Raw genomic sequence first — 19,860 nt, forward strand, 5'->3', positions numbered from 1 at the left:
TGCAGATCTCAATGTATTAAAACATTTAATCCCGCTACAAATGTTTGCACCTGTCCTTAGTCAGGAATCTGATGTACAGTAGTTGTCGTCTGTTTATGTAGTATATACGTGTTTCTCTTTTTATTGTGTTTATATAGATTAGACCTCTGGTTTTCCTGTTTGAATGGTTTTACACTAATTTTTGGGGCCCTTTATAGCTTGCTGTGCGGTGTGAGCCAAGGCTCCGTGTTGAAGACCGTACTGTGACCTATAATGGTTTACTTTTATAAATTTTGACTTGGATGGAGAGTTGTCTCATTGGCACTCATACCACATCTTCTTATATCTATATAGCTGTAAAATATGAATTAATTTCTCAATTAATTACAGAAAAATAAAAACAATATATATATTGTTTAAGGTGGTACCCAACACCTTGACTAATATTAATTTGGCTCGTTTAATTTTCATAAAATTTTGACAAAATGTTTACTTTGACCCTTTGACAAAAATATAAAAATTTCAAAAAATTTGAACCAACCACTTTATCAGAAAAATTTCATTGGTTATATAGCAGTTTGACAAACACTAATTTTGATCATTGAGAAGCTTAATATTTCCTTAACAATACAACGTAATTAAAACGTTTAGCTGATTTTTACAGAGTTATCTCCCTGTAGTGTTAGGTACCACCTTAAATTTTATTTTGGATATTATCTTCTATCCAAGTTTTATAAAATTCCATGAAGGTTTTACAAAGTTATTGATGTAAAATCAAACTTTGACCACAGCTCAACCTTATATTCATGATATTGATGACTCTGGAAAACCTAAACAGGAACGATGAAATGCTTTGTCACATTTAAGTGACGTTTTCCAAAGGGTGAGACAATTTAATCAAAGTGCTGGATAGCACTTGAGGAAAGTTTGCAAGGTAGATGTGTAATATTTCAAATAGGTTGTAAATGTGTAGATTGGGTGTTTAACTTTTTTTCTGACTTTAAAGGGGCACTAGCTACGAGATATAAAAAAATTATAAGGCCATACCAATTTGATTTTTAGTTCTTCGGACAAAAGCTCCAAAAATTATGGGGCGAGCGAGCGAAATATTTTTGATTGTATTTATTTCTTGAAAATGAGTTTTGTTGAGGCGGGTGCTCTACAAGTGGAGCGAGCGGTATAATTTTTTTTTTAAATTGTGCGATTTAGAATATTTGTACATGTTATAACTGGGTTACTTCAAAGAAAAAGGAGGATAAACATGCTCTTATGCATATAAGTTGGTGTATTTGTGCCTGTAGTACAGTCTGTACCATACCCAACTTTTTGGTTCGCTTTTGTTTAGTATAATTTTGATTATTTTTGTCAAATACGCTTTGACTGCGTGAATTTTCATTTAAATTCATACATGTGTATATATTAAGGAAGCATATCAGATACAGTTTAGCAAGAGGAATTATGTTAGTTAGGTAAATGAAATGTGTTGAATACAATTAAAATATGTGTATGTATTCCAAAAAAATGCCCATGAAAAATATTAAATATCTTTTGATATAGTTGTTTTCATTATATGGTAATGATTTTTTATTGGCTGCTTGACATCCAGTTGGAGCTATTTATCCATAATAGGATCAACAAAATGAGTGTGATGAATATTTCAACAACATCCTGAGTAAGATAATTATATTGCTATGCATGCAGATCTCAATGTATTAAAACATTTAATCCCACTACAAATGTTTGCACCTGTCCTTAGTCAGGAATCTGATGTACAGTAGTTGTCGTCTGTTTATGTAGTATATACGTGTTTCTCGTTTTATTGTGTTTATATAGATTAGACCTCTGGTTTTCCTGTTTGAATGGTTTTACACTAGTAATTTTTGGGGCCCTTTATAGCTTGCTGTTCGGTGTGAGCCAAGGCTCCGTGTTGAAGGCCGTACCTTGACCTATAATGGTTTACTTTTATAAATTGTTACTTGGATGGAGAGTTGTCTCATTGGCACTCATACCACATCTTCCTATATCTATTCCCTTAAAATACATTTAACCACATTCACATGCATTATTCTGACTTAGCAAAATACTTTTTCCTTTTGCCCCTGAAACCTGCAATGTATTTCAAACTGGAAGTGGTTGCACCAATAACACATCCCTAATTATTATTAGCATGCCAATCCCAATACCACCACTTTGGTCTCGAATGTTGGAACTCTTAAATTTTCCCTTACAAAAGAGTTCTGATTGCATGTCGATAGACTAACAAGGGGATATGGAGTTTTCATTAAAATAAGATAAATCTGTCATTTTTCAAAAATTCATGTGAATTTAATATTAATTTCATCCAAGACAGATAGCTCTAGATATCTATGTCTGTTGTAGTCCGAGATTACTCTGACGTCCAACGGCTGTTTTGCCCGACAACTGGGGCCGTGGGACAAAGACCCTCCCTCCATCTTGTTTGGCAAACAGCTGTTGGACGTAGGAGTAATCTCGGACTATGTCTGTTGAAACAATGATCGGGGATGACAATGGTTCTAACAAGTACTGATGTGATCGTGGTCATCTAACGAAAGATTTTTTTATTTTTGTCTACTAGAACAGGTAAAACGAAATGCATTTCAAATAACTGTGTGTTTAATAACTACGTGTCCTCGGCAATGATCTGACACAACTTCAGTTGGCATCCCGATTTTTGACCTTTTATTTACAATCGATTTATCACACGTGCGTTTGAATCGCTCGGAGCAATATATACACGAGAAAAAAAAATGTCAAGGATAAACTAATTTTGGAGCGGCATGCGGCCCAAAAATTGGCGGAAGCGGTAATTATTTTTTTTTTTTGAAAAGTCAATTTCTCCAAAACAGGAGCGGGAAAATCCAAAGAACTATTAATCAAATTGGTGTGGCCTAAAATATGATTTTTTTTGGTTCAATCATTAATGAAAGTGGAATAGTGAAATAATAATTTGCTTTTAGCAGCCAGTATTGTCTAATTTTTGTCAAAATAAGCAAATAAATATTGATGATGAATTATTCACTTGCAAGTGAATAATTCGACCTCATTGAATCCGTATTCATGTGAACTTCAATTTAACCCCTTAGATAGAGTTGGATAACCCATGAACTGTGTGCATGTTTGATTATTTAAAGGAAAATAATGTCAACATTGAAAGTAAACAAAGGTAATTCATTTAATTGACTGATTCGATCCTCAAAAAAATCATTCTTATACAGGTAAAAATGATGATTAACCTATATTTTTAATCTATAAATGAAATTACATACCGGTAGACCTAGAAGAATCCGATTGCACGAGTTGCGCTATCTATTTATATCTTTATTTATGTTTGTATCCCTTATATGGGCATCAGTGGTTTTCGGGAGGTCAACTCGACAGTTAATTAGATGGCGTTTAGACTAAAATACACACAAAACGAAGCTACATATTATCGACCCTATGCCCTGTGAATTGTTTACTTTAGATTTTTTATAATTTGGATAAATGTTTTACATTGTTATATAACAAATATGAGAATTTGAGTCAAATCAGTGAATCAAAGAAAAATTACTTAATACAAGAAATAATTGTAACATGATGCTTTTACGAAGTCTCCCAAACAAAGCTCCCATAATTAGTCATTCCCAGGAAGGGGGTGGGAGTGACCCCAGGGGATTCGCCTTTTATTTCATTTGATTTGTTTTATTGTCCCATACAAGAATATATATGGTTTCGGGGTTGGGATCTTGACCGTTTAAAAGTTCTCAAAACAGGATGGGGTGGGGGTGACACCCAGGGACTTCCTCTATATTTCATTTGATTTGTTTTATTGTCCCATACAAGAATATATATGGTTTACGGGTGGGGATCTCGACTGTTTACAAGTTTTCAAAAAGAAGGGGGTGGGAGTGACCCCAGGGGACTCGCCTTTTATTTCATTTGATTTGTTTTATTGTCCCGTACAAGAATATATATGGTTTCGGGGTGGGGATCTTGACCCTTTACAAGTTTTCAAAACAGGATGGGGTGGGGGTGACACCCGGGGACTCCCCCTATATTTCATTTGACTTGTTTTATTGTCCCATACAAGAATATTATGGTTTAAGGGTGGGGATCTCGACCATTTACAAGTTTTCAAAAAGAAGGGGGGTGGAGTGACTCCTGTGGACTTCCTCTATATTTCATTTGATTTGTTTTATTGTCCCATACAAGAATATATATGGTTTATGGGTGGGGATCTCGACCATTTACAAGTTCTTAAACAGGAAGCGGGTGGGAGTGACCCCAGGGGACTTGCTTTTATTTCATTTGATTTGTTTTATTGTCCCGTACAAGAATATATATGGTTTTGGGGTGGGGATCTTGACTGTTTACAAGTTCTCAAAACAGGATGGGTGGGTTACACCCAGGGACTCCCCCTATATTTCATTTGACTTGTTTTATTGTCCCATACAATAATATATATGGGTTAGGGGTGGCGATCTCAACCGTTTACAAGTTCTCAAACAGGAGGGGGGGGGGGCTGATCCAGAGGGACTCCCGCTATATTTGATTTGATTTGATTTAAGATTCTGTGATCATTACTGAAAACCGTGTGTGTCTATCAATTACTGTTTTGACATTATAGTCATTTGAAAATTAAAAAAAAAAGAATCCCATAGGGTTCTATAGTAAATCCCTCCCTTCTGTTGGCCCCTCAAAATACCCCTCAATAGACCTCAAGAAGAAAAATAATAAGAACTGAGCAAAACAATAAGTCTAAGTTTGGGAGACTTAATAGCAAGTAGTATAATTACGAATTTTGTTATAGTCCGATTTTCTGATGCCGATTATGTAATAGGCCGAGTTTATTATAGTCCGAGTTTGTTGAAGGTCGAGATGAGATACCGGGATACGTTCGATACACTCTGGCTTTACGTCTTTAATAAACATTGTAAAAATCGTAGTAAGCATAGAAAAATGTTCATTCATGAAATATTTTAAACACGGTATTTATTTTCTCTTCAACAGGAGGACAGGAGGAAACCCCAGAAACCAGGATTATAGTACTCCCGTTGATATGGATCTCACGCATGTCTGGGGAATACCGATAAAAGCATAACGTAGAAACTGCTGTCTAGTGTAGATGTGTATTGATTTTACTTTCCGCGCAGCGCAGATCCGCAAAGTAGTGTTTGTGATAGCCATTTTCAAAATGAAGTTGAATTATTTGAATTATCGATGAACATCCAGTACATTTTAATTCAAACTGTAAGCTAATCAAAATAGAAGTAACTCAAAATTTCAAAAAGCATCTTCCTAGAATTAGTTGTCAAACACCAGTACTACATTATCTAGGAGTAGAACACACATCCTAAAGTAAGATAGTCTGTCACTTCCGGTTTGAGGCCGATGCCTTAGGAAAGTTTTTGCTATAGCAAGCTATAGCAAACTTTCCAAAAAACTGGGGCTCCTAAGAGCTTGAAACACTTGCCTGATAAAAAAATCCAATTTGCTATTGAATCAATTTTTTTCTACAAACTAATTACTTTTTTAAAACATACAGCTTTTCATGTGCGTTCATGTTTAATCAAATACATATTTTCTTCTTTAGCACTAGGACCACATTAGTTTTATATACATAAGAGTAAGGATCGAAAAAGATTTATTAGCAAATCTTCCAAGGGGTCTCATACCTCCCTCCCACCCCCAACTCCTTTTCAAAACTTACATTCCCTAAAAACAAGTACTTTCATGACATTAATCCTATTTTGACTTAACCTAAAAGTCATTTATTACCTGTTTGTTGTTGTCTTCCCATTTAGGTAAGGTCACATGATACACTTTACGACATTTTAGATTTCCACCATTAGTAACAGCCACTTCATTTTCAGTTATCCCCCCTGGATAGTTCTCTTGACATTCTTTCTGAATTGCATCACCACCACTTTCTACTAAAGCCTTTGACCCACGACCTGTTTCAAGGTCAAGGTCACTGTTCACACTGTTTACAATTACATCTGCCTACAAATAAAAATTTGATAGATACAAAAATGTACTTCACGGAATAACCATCAGAGAATAGTTGAATAATTACTATTTACAAATGTTACAAAACACAAATAAAATAGAACGAAAAAAAAATAAATGTGGATAGTGTCCACATGTGGACACAGATGATGCCCCCGCTTGCATAACATATAGTTATAAAGGGACATAACTGAAGAACCGTAATTAAATAGTTACGCTACCCAAATTTGAACTTGATCTGAGTTTTGTGGTAATAAGCATTGTGTGTAAGTCTCATAACATTTGGTTGAGGCTAACTTAAGTAGAGAACAGAAACTGAAAATTAAGTAATTTTTCTATTTGTAAACACACATAACTCTAGAACGGTTGTGTATAAGTTTTATAACATTTGGTTGAGACAAACTAAATAATTCAGCAATTTTTATGTTTATAAAGGGACATAACTCAAGAATGGTAAAAGTGTCGCCACCAAATTTCGTACTTAATCTGTATTACGCAGTAATAAGCATTGTGTATAAGTTTCATAACATTTGGAAGAGGCAAACTTAAGTTAGAGAACGGAAACAAAAAATTTGTACTTGATCTTAGTTTTGTGGTAATGAATATTGTGTTTAGGTTTCATAATGTTTGGTTGGGGCAAACTTAAGTTACAGAATGGAAACTAAAAATTTTGCAATCTTTCGATTTATAAAGGGGCATAACTCAATAATGGTTACCGTAATCGGGCTTGTATAGTTCGCACTGGTACATAGTCCGCACCCCCTTCTCCCCACGAAATTTCAGGTAAAAAAACTTTTTGTAACTGTTAGAAAAGGTCTAACGTAACTCCGGTAATTTTAAATCGTGTGGTCGTTTGCAGTATTTCTTGGAAAACCCTATTTTCCATCACCAAAAAGAAGCTGAAACTGCTTGTAAATGGTTCTAAAACACTTCACGCTGGTTAAAATAAGTCTAAATCACACATAAAAACAATTTAGAAACTTGTGTATGTTAAACCGGAAGTTTGAAAAGCATGTGTAAAAGATGAAAAAACCCGGTGAGAGTCGAAATCCATACATAATAGATATCACTATAATACGACTTTGAAAGTAAAACAGTTCCGTCCTTATGTAAAACAGTGTTTAATATATCTATCACATTAATGTTTGAAGGGTCTTAGCTAATACAAAACACATTTGTCAATAGGAAACATCAAAACGGAACGAATAATAACTGATTATGTTTTGTAGTTTACACATCGTAAGCTGGTTTACGGTTGTCTTTTTTTACCTTTTTTGTACGATTTCATTCAAGCAGATACCAGTTTATATTAAGCAATGCATTGAAAAGAAACGTGAATTTTGCAATGAAGCATTTAATTTTTAAATTTATCAGTATTAATTTGATATTGAATAAAAATAACTTATTAATATGGATTGGGTAAAATTATTGGTTTGAAAAATGAAAAGAGCGCCGTCTATAATGTCAATAACAAACATGGCGGAACGTAAACAAACCACATCGCGAAATTGAAATTTTCACTCTTATTTCTTGCTTATTGTACTCTATAGTCCGCAGCCCTGCTGTCAGGGTTAATTTTGGAGAATAAAACCGCGGACTATACAAGCCTTTTAACGGTAAAGTGACACTACCCAAATTCAACTTGATCTGTGTTTTATCAGTGGAAGTCAAAATTAAACATTGCATTGTATAAAGCATTGATTGTAGTTGATTCAACTATAATCATGGACAAAGGAAGATAACTCCAATTTTAAAAATTACTTGATATTTAGAAGAAAATAAAAATTTTGCAATTTTTCCATTTATAAAGGGGCATAACTCTAGAACGGTTAAAGTGACGCCACCAAAATTCAACCTTGATCTGTGTTTTGTGGTAATAAGTAATGTGTATAAGTTTCATAAAATTTGGTTGAGGCAAACTAAAGTTAGAGAACAGAAACTGAAAATTCAGCAATTTTTCTATTTGTAAACACACATAACTCTAGAACGGTTGTGTATAAGTTTTATAACATTTGGTTGAGACAAACTAAAAAATTCAGCAATTTTTATGTTTATAAAGGGACATAACTCAAGAATGGTAAAAGTGTCGCCACCTAATTTCGTACTTAATCTGTATTATGCAGTAATAAGCATTGTGTATAAGTTTCATAACATTTGGTAGAGGCAAACTTAAGTTAGAGAACGGAAACAAAAAATTTGTACTTGATCTTAGTTTTGTGGTAATGAATATTGTGTTTAGGTTTCATAATGTTTGGTTGGGGCAAACTTAAGTTACAGAATGGAAACTAAAAATTTTGCAATCTTTTGATTTATAAAGGGGCATAACTCAATAATGGTTAAAGTGACACTACCCAAATTCAACTTGATCTATGTTTTATCAGTGGAAGTCAAAATTAAACATTGCATTGTATAAAGCATTGATTGTAGTTTATTCAACTATAATCATGGACAAAGGAAGATAACTCAAATTTTAAAAATTACTTGATATTTAGAAGAAAATAAAAATTTTGCAATTTTTCCGTTTAGGCCAAAATAAAATATATGTCTGTTTAAGGTTACATACTTTTAAAAAATAGGGTAGGTAGGTCGGTATTTCCATTTTATTTTTTGTGACTTGATTTTGAGTCATGCGGTTTTGTCTTGTAGTGGTCCGAGTTGATCACGGGCCGATTTAACCTGTTATTTTAATGATTGGATTATTTCCCTTGGTTATTGGTTGGAAAAAAATGGCGGCAAAGTGTTTATTTCATCACACGAGTCGCGAATTTCCTTAAAACAGCTGTCATATTCACGATTGTGAACATTGGGATGTATCAGGCAATTGATTTATATTATTGGCAACACTAACTTCGCTTTTGATACGAGTTCAGTTTATTTTTCACTTTACAATGGAATAAAATGACTTAGGGTTGGCACTCAAAAGTAGGGTTGGTCAGGTAACCGTAAACAGACATATATTTTTTTTTGTCCTTATAAAGGGGCATAACTTTAGAACGGTTAAAGTGACGCCACCAAAATTCAACTTTGATCTGTGTTTTGTGGTAATAAGCATTGTGTATAAGTTTCATAAAATTTGGTTGAGGCAAACTTAAGTTAGAGAACGGAAACTAAAAATTTTGCAATTGACAAGGGTAAAACTTAATGCCCCCACCGCTACAGCGGGGGAATAAAAATAACATTTGAACAGTGTAATCTTTCAAAATTCTTAAGTTACTGTAAAATTAGTAAATTATCATATATCTTGCTTTGCCTAATCTATTGCAGACGAGAAAAGATGCACAAGGTAGATAACTCTTACGTTCTCTTCAGCTATCTTTCCCTGTATTATGCTAACTTTGATGTTTCCAATCTTTACAAACTTTCTCCGTCTGGGTTTTTGATCCTCCAATAAGTCTGGTGTAGACTTTGATATAGCTGGTAATAAAAACAAATCAAAATTAAGGAGCATCAAAAAGACGTGGTATGATTGCCAATGAGAGAACTTTTAACCAAAAGCAATATTTGATTATCTAAACAACCACAAGTTATAGTATGGCCTTCAAATATGAAAAAAAAAGACTTATGCTATAGTAAGATATAAATTACCTAGTGTGTGAAACAATTCAATTTAAATGTATGAATTTATTACTCTTTCAGAAGAGTGTACTTTCTCCTACATATATATATAGGAAATCTTGGATATGCATCAATTTTCTCCTCTACAAAACTGGGTCTACACCTGTACAGAAACAGAACTACTAAAACAAAAGAAAATTTACAAAAAAATGGTTGCAATTATATTTATGGGAAGATATTCTTTTTCTCATGGTGATTGAAAATTTGATTTCTAAAGTTTATTGCTGGAGTCCTTCAAACAATTGTCAACTACAATATGGTTCCTTTGATATATATATAAAAGTCTACTCAAATTATTTTTGCAAAGAATTCCACTCAAGCCGATGCTAGAAGCAGTCTTAAACTTGCAGTGAGATGAGAGTTGTTTTGCTCTGTGTTGAAGGCCTCACTGTTACTTTGAGTTGAAGAACAGCAATAAAAGCCCTGTTCCTTTGCTTTGTGTGTGTTTTTGCTGTGCATGTACTGATTTTGTGTCATGGATGGATATCCCATATCCTTTGTTTTTTCTATTATATTAAATACATCTGTATTTCCTCATATTCAAGGGGTTTTGTTTTGTGTTAAGATACCTCCTCACAATCTTTTTCCATTCTAAAACAGCTATATACATCGGGCCTTTAGTATTCTTGTATGAATTGTTTTACATTTGTCATTTCGGGCCCTTTATAGCTTGCTGTGCGGTGTGGGTTTTTGCTCATTGTTGAAAGCTGTACGTTGACCTGTTGATTTTCTAAGGCATTTGGACTCTGGTGGAGAAAAACTAGAAATGTGAGTGAACTCCCAAAGGTTACCAACAACCAGCATGATTATTATTATATTGACATTATCAATTTGTTTACCTCCCCTTTAACATGTTGGACCAGAATTTTGATTATCTCCCCTTTATCATGTTGGACCAGGATTTTGATTATCTCCCCTTTATCATGTTGGACCAGAATTTAAATTATCTCCCCTTTATCATGTTGAACCAGAATTTTGATTAACTCCCCTTTATCATGTTGGACCAGGATTTTGATTATCTCCCCTTTATCATGTTGGACCAGAATTTTGCACATCAAGACAGAGATCTACAATTGTTGATGATCAATATCCATCTAGCAGTTTAGGAGTTGCACATGGAGAGACAGACAGATAAAAAGGATGGACAGAGTGATTCCTTTTATACCCTAAATATATGTTTCTTTGCAGGGGTATAAAAAAGAAAATAAACTGAATAAAATTCTTAGAATTAATTCTAATGACCATATTTTTTGTTTATTAGAACAAAATGAACTGTTTTAGTGAAAATGAACAAAATGCAAAATTAACAGATATATGGGATGCAAGATATCAATAAAGGGCAAAAGATCACACTGGTTGTTTGATGATTGATAGCTGAAAAAGAGGTTGTTGTAAAACAATCGTTCTATGATGAACTTATTGATTTTTCACCCACTTAAACATGTTATTATGGTTAGAATACATGTCTTTGTTACCTTTATTTATACGTAGGTTGGTGTTCTTGGCTCCCTGTGTCGGGTTTCTTGTTGGAGATTTCTCTTCCTTCTTACTAAAAACATCCCCCATTATGTATTTCTAGCTGAAATATGATAAAGCTAATTATCATGGAAATTCCATGCTCATATTTTGAAAAATCTATCATCAATTCAAGTACTTTTAACACATACTTTTACTTGCAAGACTTTTTTTGTGATAAGAGTCATATATTTGCTTTTCAGACATGGATGCAGTGGATAAAAATCTACTATAACATTTTTGGTTGCCAAACCAACCTTCTCATTTGACCTCAAATCAAGAAATAATTTTATTGTCATTTGTCAAATTTTGAAATTGCTGTTTTGATTTTAACTGTTGCTAGCTCGCAAAGAAACCCAGAAATATTAGGGTTAGGGTTAAGGTTAGGGTTAGGGTTAGGGTTAAATGCATTCTTAGCTGACCAAAATTACTCTTACTCCTAATTGTCTTCTATTTATAGTGAGGAAGCATCTATAATACCAATTTTATTTCTTTTTTATTCATTTGACCTAGCAGCTGGCAATCAAACTCAATGTATCCTGCACTCAAGATAAGCATCTGGATAAGCATTGAGAGTTGTCCCATTGGCAATCCTACCACATCTTCTTATTTTTATATTTACTTTAGGGTTTGTTGCTCGTGCTGTGTGGATGCAGTTGGATGTGTCCCTGCATGCCTGTGGTGTATGCCCATATATTTTACGGTTAGGGTTTTTTGCTTGTGAGAGAAGAGAGTTGTCCCATTGGCAATCCTACCATATCTTTTTAATTTTTATATTTACTTCAGGGTTTGTTGCTCTTGCTGTGTGGATGCAGTTGGATGTGTCCCTGCATGCCTGTGGTGTATGTCCATATATTTTACGGTTAGGGTTTTTTGCTTGTGAGAGAGGAGAGTTGTCTCATTGGTAATCCTACTACATCTTCTTATTTTTATATCTGGCACAAGTTCACCAAGGCAATCTCCACGTGGGTCTCATTGGGGTCTAAGTGTGATGCGGGATTGGCCAATTTTTTTTAAGCGTGACACGTGAAAGTCAAATAATTTAGCGTGAAAACGGTAAACGAAGTCGGGCGGGACACGGGAAATTACATGCGCTATTATGTCAACGAGAAGCAGGATACAGGATTCTGACAAAACAATAAGCGGGATCCAGGATCAGACCCCCCCAATGAGACCCCTAGAGAGATTACAATAAACATTATGTTCTGCCTTTCTCAGTGCACAATACAAAGTAATAATTCACACCCCTATGAACTATTTCTATTATAATATAAATGTGGGACAAAGACAGCAGTCTTTTGGATTGATGCTCTCTAGATGAAGACAAATTAAGGAATAACAGTACTGTAAATTGGCAATTTGATGGTCGCAAATGCAGTTTTACTGGCGACGTGTAGTGACCATAAAATCCCAATTGGGTACGGCAACTCTTCAACTACAGTACTGTTATTCCCATTCTAATGCATTACAAAAAGAAATCATACGTTAGAACTTGAAGAACATCTTTAAATTTGAAATAAAATAAAATTCCGCGAAAGTTCATGAATGATTATGGGGAATAAAAGTCATGGCTAAATGTGACGTCATCCAAATGACAACGTTCAAACTGAAGGTTATTACATTACTTCTACGATTCAAATTTGGATTAAATCACATCAAAATAGAGGTTTTGGGGTAGGTGTTAATTTATTTTGGATTATTTAAGGAATGACTGTAATATTTTTTTTTGTCTATGAAGAAATAACATAAAAAATGTGGTGCATACTGAATAACCGGCATATAAATGACAACTTACAATAACCTATGCAGGTTTGGAAGAAGTTAAATGATTATGACAATGTAATTATTGTATTTGTTTCTGGCAGAAAAGTAGGAGTTGATCTTTGTTGCACTGTCCAATGAAGAAGGTTGGATTTATAGTTGTGTATGCAAACTGCAAATACATATTTATAAGACCTTAGATAGATATAAGAAGATGTGGTATGAGTGCCAATGAGACAACTCTCCATCCAAGTCACAATTTGTAAAAGTAAACCATTATAGGTCAAAGTACTGCCTTCAACACAGAGCCTTGGCTCACACCGAACAGCAAGCTAAAAAGGGCCCCAAAAATGACTAGTGTAAAACCATTCAAACAGGAAATCCAACGGTCTAATCTTTATAAAAAAGCGAGAAACGAGAAACACTTATGAACCACATCAACAAACAACAACCACTGAACATCAGGTTCCTGACTTAGGACAGGTGCAAACAAATGCAGCGGGTTTAAACCTTTTAATAGGCGCCAACCTTCACCCTACATGTATATGACGTTTTGATCCAATTGTTGCAAAATTGTTTATCAGCAATCAAAGTCGGTTTCAAAGTTATTGTGAAACTGCATATTCCAGAAGTGTCGTGTATCAGATGTTGATACTATAAAAATCAAAGATCTGTTAGAGTAACATACAGTCTAAGACTCTTTCATCTTAAGTATTCCCTAATCCAAACTAAAAGACAACTTAAAAGAGTTGTTCCTTCTTTGTTTCATAAAAAAAGAATGGCCAACGTAGATACAAGTATCTGGTCTTAGGGAGGGATAAATCCTACTTCGTAAAAAATCACTCTGATTCAAACAAACAATTCTCTGAAACTGACACTATCAAGATGCTTGATTTCCAACATATTTGTTACGTTTGGAGGACATGTTTTTCAACAAACAATCGTCATTCCCATGGGAACCCACTGTGCCCCTCTTCTTGCCGACTTGTTCCTTTATTCATATGCGGCTGACTTCATACAGGAACTTCTTAGGAAGAAAGAAAAGAAGTTAGCAGTATCATTTAACTGTACTTTCTGCTATAATAGATGATGTTCTCTCACTAAATAATAAAAAATTTGGTGACTTTTAATAATGTTGAACGCATCTATCCCATGTATATCTCCTAGTTGATAAGATATTTCAGGGCTTGTATTTCCTGTCATGATTTCCTTGATAGGGATTGCTTCTCCCAAGGAAGCTATTAAACCAAGAGTTCCAAGTGGTGAAGTTAAAATCATCCCTTCGAAAATTCGCCATCACCAGTTGTTTGACAGTTATGGAATATCCGTTTCACAGATGATAGCGGATCGATATGTTCCAAATGTCGTAACTACAATCCCGTCCCTTTTTCCAAGAATGTGACCTACTGAATTAGACTTATTACAGGGTTTGTACTGACATGAGCAACACAACGGGAGCACCTGAAGATCACCCCCAGTTTTTGGTGGGGTTCGTGTTGCTCAGTCTTTAGTTTTCTATGTTGTGTTTTGTGAACTATTGCTTGTCTGTTTGTCTTTTTCTTTTTTAGCCATGGCATTGTCTGCTTATTTTTGACTTATGAGTAAAAAATTTGAATGTCCCTTTGGTATCTTTCGCGTTATATATCGTCTCTCTTTTGATTTACTGTCAATGACTGTAATTGAACACACTATTAATATTGACTTAAAAGGAGAAATTTGGAATGAATGAGTGACAAGCTTAAAAATGATTTACAATAAGTTACAAAAGGCCTCATCATCAATCACCATGCAACATTTCTCTCAAAACAATTTTTGTTTACATGATTAACAAATAATATAATCACAAATAATTTCAAACTTTACCAAAGGTTAAATAACAGTTAAGTTAGATTAACAAAAGTTTCTGTATTCACATTTTATCAAAACTGAAAGTCAGAGCAACATTAGCTTTACTAAAATTAGTAAATTACTTTAATTAAGTTCAACCTCTGACATCATGGATTGACCTTAAAGTGTAAAAATATAATAGTTATACTGTTACCAACTGAACAATAATTCAAAATCAATTCACAATGACAAAAACCTATACCTAATAGCTTTTCTTTTTGAAATAAAATGAGTTAAGCAGACAATCATATCACATCTTATTTGTATAGCCAAATTGAAAGTGAAACTACAAAATATAGACATTGATAGACTTGCGAAATAAGTTTGAAATGTTTCCAATAAAAACAGAAAGTAAGTAATCTTACTGGTATTCCTTCCTAATGATGTTTTTACAATTATACATCTTTCTTTTTGACGAATTTTCTTGTCGTCTTGATTTTGTTGTTTTTTGTTTGTTGAAATCGAAAGTACAATGTAAAAAGGGAAACTACTCAGTAATGACAATTATTTTCCCGCCAATTACAAATCCATTACAATAATTTTATTAACTAATCACAGTGCCCGCATTAGGGCAGAATAAGTACAGTTTCATTATGACTACAAGACAAAACATACAACGTATGTATGTATGTAAAAAAAAAAAAACTCACATGCGTTTGGGGAAGGAACCAGCCCTTTCTTTTCTTTTAGAAAATTAAATTTAATCGAACACATTTTTTTTTATTTAATGCGTACTTAGCTCTTTTCCATACAATCTTAGGGAGCTACCATTTGATTTTAATGGGGGGGGGGGGGGGGGGGGGGGGGCTAGGATGAAATTTGAAAAAAATAGGCAGGACAGGAGTTCAGATCTGAGAGAACTCGAAGATGATCCCAGATACTGAAAGCAAGTTCAAAGTCAATAACCACTTATAAAAAAAATCATGTTACTTTTTTGTTGTATCTAAGACTTGAATATCAATCAGTACATACAACATTGTGTACGAAAGATGGTATTAACTTTCCGGCAGAGAAAAAATATGATCTTGTGCCATGCAAAAACTTAGGTATCGACAGAATGTAGGAACGTGAATGTTCAATAATATTTAGTTATGCTTTGATTTATTGATAACAAAATCAATATTTTTACCAATAAAAACAATATTCAAAGATCTATAAGTATAGTGTTTAATTGGTAACCTTTTAGAATAAGTTTATTTAACGGACCGATAAGCTTAGTAATACCTGGATCGTATCTAAATCTACGGGCTCGATAAACACCATCACCATAAACATTAGGCGGTCCTATCCCGTTTGTAATAAGTTTTATTTAATGGAATTTAGTAAAGGTTTTAAGTAATTGGTGGTAACGAAATCCTTGACTTAATAATTAATCATTGATATATACATACTTGGATCACGTTCATTGAACTTCAAAAAGTCACAACAGGCATGGCCATAGCGAACGAGTTGAGGTATATAAACACCTTAAGATTGGGCCAAACATCACCGTCGAAAAAAAGGAAAATTAATAATAGGGACCCAAAAATTGTCCCTTTTGTCGTAAATTTTTGAGTAGAGTTTCTCGTGTAAAACTGAAATATCTAATATAGGAAAGGACAGTTATAGGGTTATATTTGATTAATCTAAAGTAACGTCATTTGGGTTAATTTTGTCAGAATATTTAGAGAATACGCGATTATTTAACAATTTAAAAAAATATCATCAAAATAACGGTAAACGCTGTTGAATTTATCAATTAAATGGAATGTAGACGAGTCTTTACTGAGTTAATTGGCCATACACTATGATTAATAACAACATAGGAGCAAGTCTGCTATAGGAATACCTATAACTTTATTGCAAAAACGTACATAGATATTGTCAAGGGAAAAAATATACAGTTTTAATCATCTCATCACACTCCAGTAAGTATATCTGGCATATTTACCATTTTTACTACAAAAGAAGGCTTAATATGCAGAAAATAATTTGCTTTTCAAACGACCATTTAATCAAATAGGAAAACATTTGTTTGATTAGATTGTGTGGAAGTGTGGTATAGAGAGTCGAAAAATCAAGACTGTCAACCAAATTAAAAGGACCATCTAAAGCACGTAATTTATCTAAAACATAAAACATATTTCTATATTTTTATAGGCTTTATTACAAAAGCTAGTGATAAGTTCTTTGATAGAAGTTAAGGAATAAGTTAAAAGCACAGAAAGATTAGATGTAGTACACTAACTAATACATAGAAGGGACCTTCAAATGTTTTAAAAAATCCCAGCCGGATCAAACCAAAGACTTAAATTAGTATGTGCTGCTGCTTCTCCGCTAAGCACGCTGAGTAAGTTAAAGACTTTCAGACTCTGAGTCACAATAATGTGTCCAAATAGAGCGGTATGTCTTGCTGCGGACTGTTACCTAGTGAACTATATAAAAAATAGGAGATGAGGTATGATTGCCAATAATGAGACAACTATCCACCAAAGTTCAAATGAAGTGGATGTAAGCAACTATAGGCAACTGTAAGCCTTCAACAATGAGAAAAAAACCCATACCGTGTAGTCGGCTATAAAAGGCCCCCGACATAAAAAATATAAAACAATTCAATTGAAAAAACCAACGGCCAAATTTATAACAAAACAATTTACGAAAAACAAATATGACCGACATGAACCAACGACAACCACTGAACTACATGCTCCTGACTTGGGACAGATAAACGATGTATGAAATGTCCAGATTTAATAGAAGAAAGTTCAATTTATTTAAAAAATGGAAAGCATTTCACAGTTAAACAAAACATGTCTTGTAAAAGTTCAAACGTCATTTATTCTCTCATATGTTCAAATGTATATCGGTGAGACAAAAACTTGAAGAAAAAAAACACAATTTATGGAGATCCGAGTGTGAAAAAGAAGAAATTAAATCTGTACAAATCTGGAAGCGGAAACAGAATTGGCTTGAAGAATATGAAGAAAATTTCGGTGATTTATTCGTTAATGAAGAAAACACACAGTTTAATAAAGAATATAGAAAGAAGACCTTTCCACAGAACCAAAGGAAAATAACTTACAAAGAAATTATCCCGGAACTACACATAATACTGACAATACCATTACAACCAAGTACCACATAATCCCCGCAGGAATTTCCAATCCCGAAATACACCAAAATTTCAACAACATATTTCTATACAAACAAGAAATGTGAATCAGAATAACTATAATTTGAGATTGCGAAGAAATGCTGCACCAGATAGAAGACAACAACATTTCGTTAATGATAATGGCACTACATACATAGGGAAAACGTACGGAACCTTTTTTTTTAGGACAACGCATGACGAACGACAAGGGCGGAGGGACAACAGACCGCAGTATACGGAACACAATTCTATCATCAGAAACAACGAATACCCAGGAGACGTTCCCAAAGGAAATAGTATAACAAACACGAAACAAATTCACCCTAGAATTATTAACTTGTCGCATAAAAAGTCACAATCAAGGGAAATAAATCTTTTAAAAAGAGGATTAAAATTTACACCAACACCTAATGAGGATAAAACACAACTTGGAGCCGACATTGATGAATTTGGCAGAAGATTGAGGATAAATTATATTTTTTGTGAGGATAATGAAGAAAAAGAAGATACATATTATCGAGTTCATGCATCATAAATTGTTTATTTTATACTTTTTATAATTTGCATATACGTTTTAGTATATGCCATCAATCAAATATGAGAATTTGAGTCAAATTGAAAATGAATTTGACAGCTAATGCCCCTTTAAAGGACAATGGAAAATGTTTTCTGTGAAATGTTATGATTCAAGAAAGAAGGACAGGGTTGTTTGTACCTGTAATTAATGGAAGTCTTGATGGGGGGTGGGTCTACATTTCTTTATTTTTTTTATTTTGTATGCCATTATTCTCTCAATCTAATTAAGATATATATCTCGGATTTCGCTATCCTCATGAGCATGCGAGTTAATATAGATATGAATTTTAATAAGATTGTTATACTCTTTTCTTATTTTTTTCCATTAATTTCTATTCTTCATATTTTGCCATTTTTTTCATCATTGGTTGCTGTCTCATTGAAGTGTACCCAACATCTTCTTTCATTTATCTCTTAAAGTCATTCTCTGCTCAACTAATTTTCAAACTTTCTCTCTAGAGCAGACTGTCCTCTTACTAGTAAGTCTATGAGCCTGTAATATTTGTTCCTGGACATTGAGAACTGTACATCATATATATAATGTTGTTGCGTGCTTACACTTTTCATACACATATTGCATTATCTTTTAAGGATTGAATGAACCTCAGGATTTAAAGTAGTTGTTTTGGATATTGACTTTCGTACAGGATTGTGTTCTTTTTTTATTAGAGAGTGTTGGTTAAAATCAATCATTTAAACAAGCAAGAGGCACACCTGTGCCTGTATCTCTGACCAGGGGAAAATGCCAGTTTGCTAATTTAGACTTTTATATGCACATACTATAAATACTTTTTGTGTAGCTGATCATTTTTGCAGTTGTCATATTTAAACTAGCTCTGATAGGTTTTTACACCAGCTAAAACTACAAAAAAAAAACCCGTAGTAAATCCACATTTTAGAGGTAATAACTCCAAAATGGGTTGATAAAATTTGCAGAGTAGATAGGTAATGTCGTGCTGATAATTTTTGCAGTTTACTCATCGAACCTATCTATTATTGTTTTCAAAATAACAGCAAACAAATGCGAAAAATTGCAAAAACCTGTATAATTTCATAGGCAATAACTCAAAAACAGGTTCACGGATGTTGCTGTAATTTTCAGGGTTCATAGATCTTGGCATGCACTTTTGTTGCAGTCAACTGAGCAATTGGAGAGAAGATTTAAATTTACAGAGGACAGACCAAAGTGACGGATAGGTGAGCTAAAAAGACTAAGGTTGTTGTCTAATTCAGACATACTGAATACGCCCTTTTATTCACTTTAAAAAATATTGCCATTTATACAACTTACAAATTTCTATAGCAATTCAGGACTTTGATCACATTTCATCATTTGCTCCAATGATATTTTTGGTTCAACATATGGCGCAGGATCTACCTACCTT

At 33.7% G+C, this 19,860-nt stretch overlaps 1 protein-coding gene across 1 annotated transcript in view; it reads right to left on the reverse strand.

Annotated features, from left to right (window-relative positions):
- LOC127726441 (uncharacterized) overlaps window positions 1-15,243 on the reverse strand; it is a 30,467-nt gene extending 15,224 nt beyond the window's left edge. Inside the window, exons 1-4 of the mRNA XM_052233818.1 lie at window positions 15,132-15,243; window positions 11,079-11,182; window positions 9,287-9,402; window positions 5,758-5,982 (exon numbers count right to left, since the gene is read on the reverse strand). Coding sequence (XP_052089778.1) covers window positions 5,758-5,982; window positions 9,287-9,402; window positions 11,079-11,169 — 432 coding nt within the window. The 5' untranslated portion in view covers window positions 11,170-11,182; window positions 15,132-15,243. The remainder of the gene's footprint in view (window positions 1-5,757; window positions 5,983-9,286; window positions 9,403-11,078; window positions 11,183-15,131) is intronic.
- Window positions 15,244-19,860: the final 4,617 nt, after the last annotated feature.

This window comes from Mytilus californianus, unplaced genomic scaffold, assembly GCF_021869535.1.
Source record: "Mytilus californianus isolate M0D057914Y unplaced genomic scaffold, xbMytCali1.0.p SCAF_17, whole genome shotgun sequence".
NCBI lineage: Eukaryota > Metazoa > Mollusca > Bivalvia > Mytilida > Mytilidae > Mytilus > Mytilus californianus.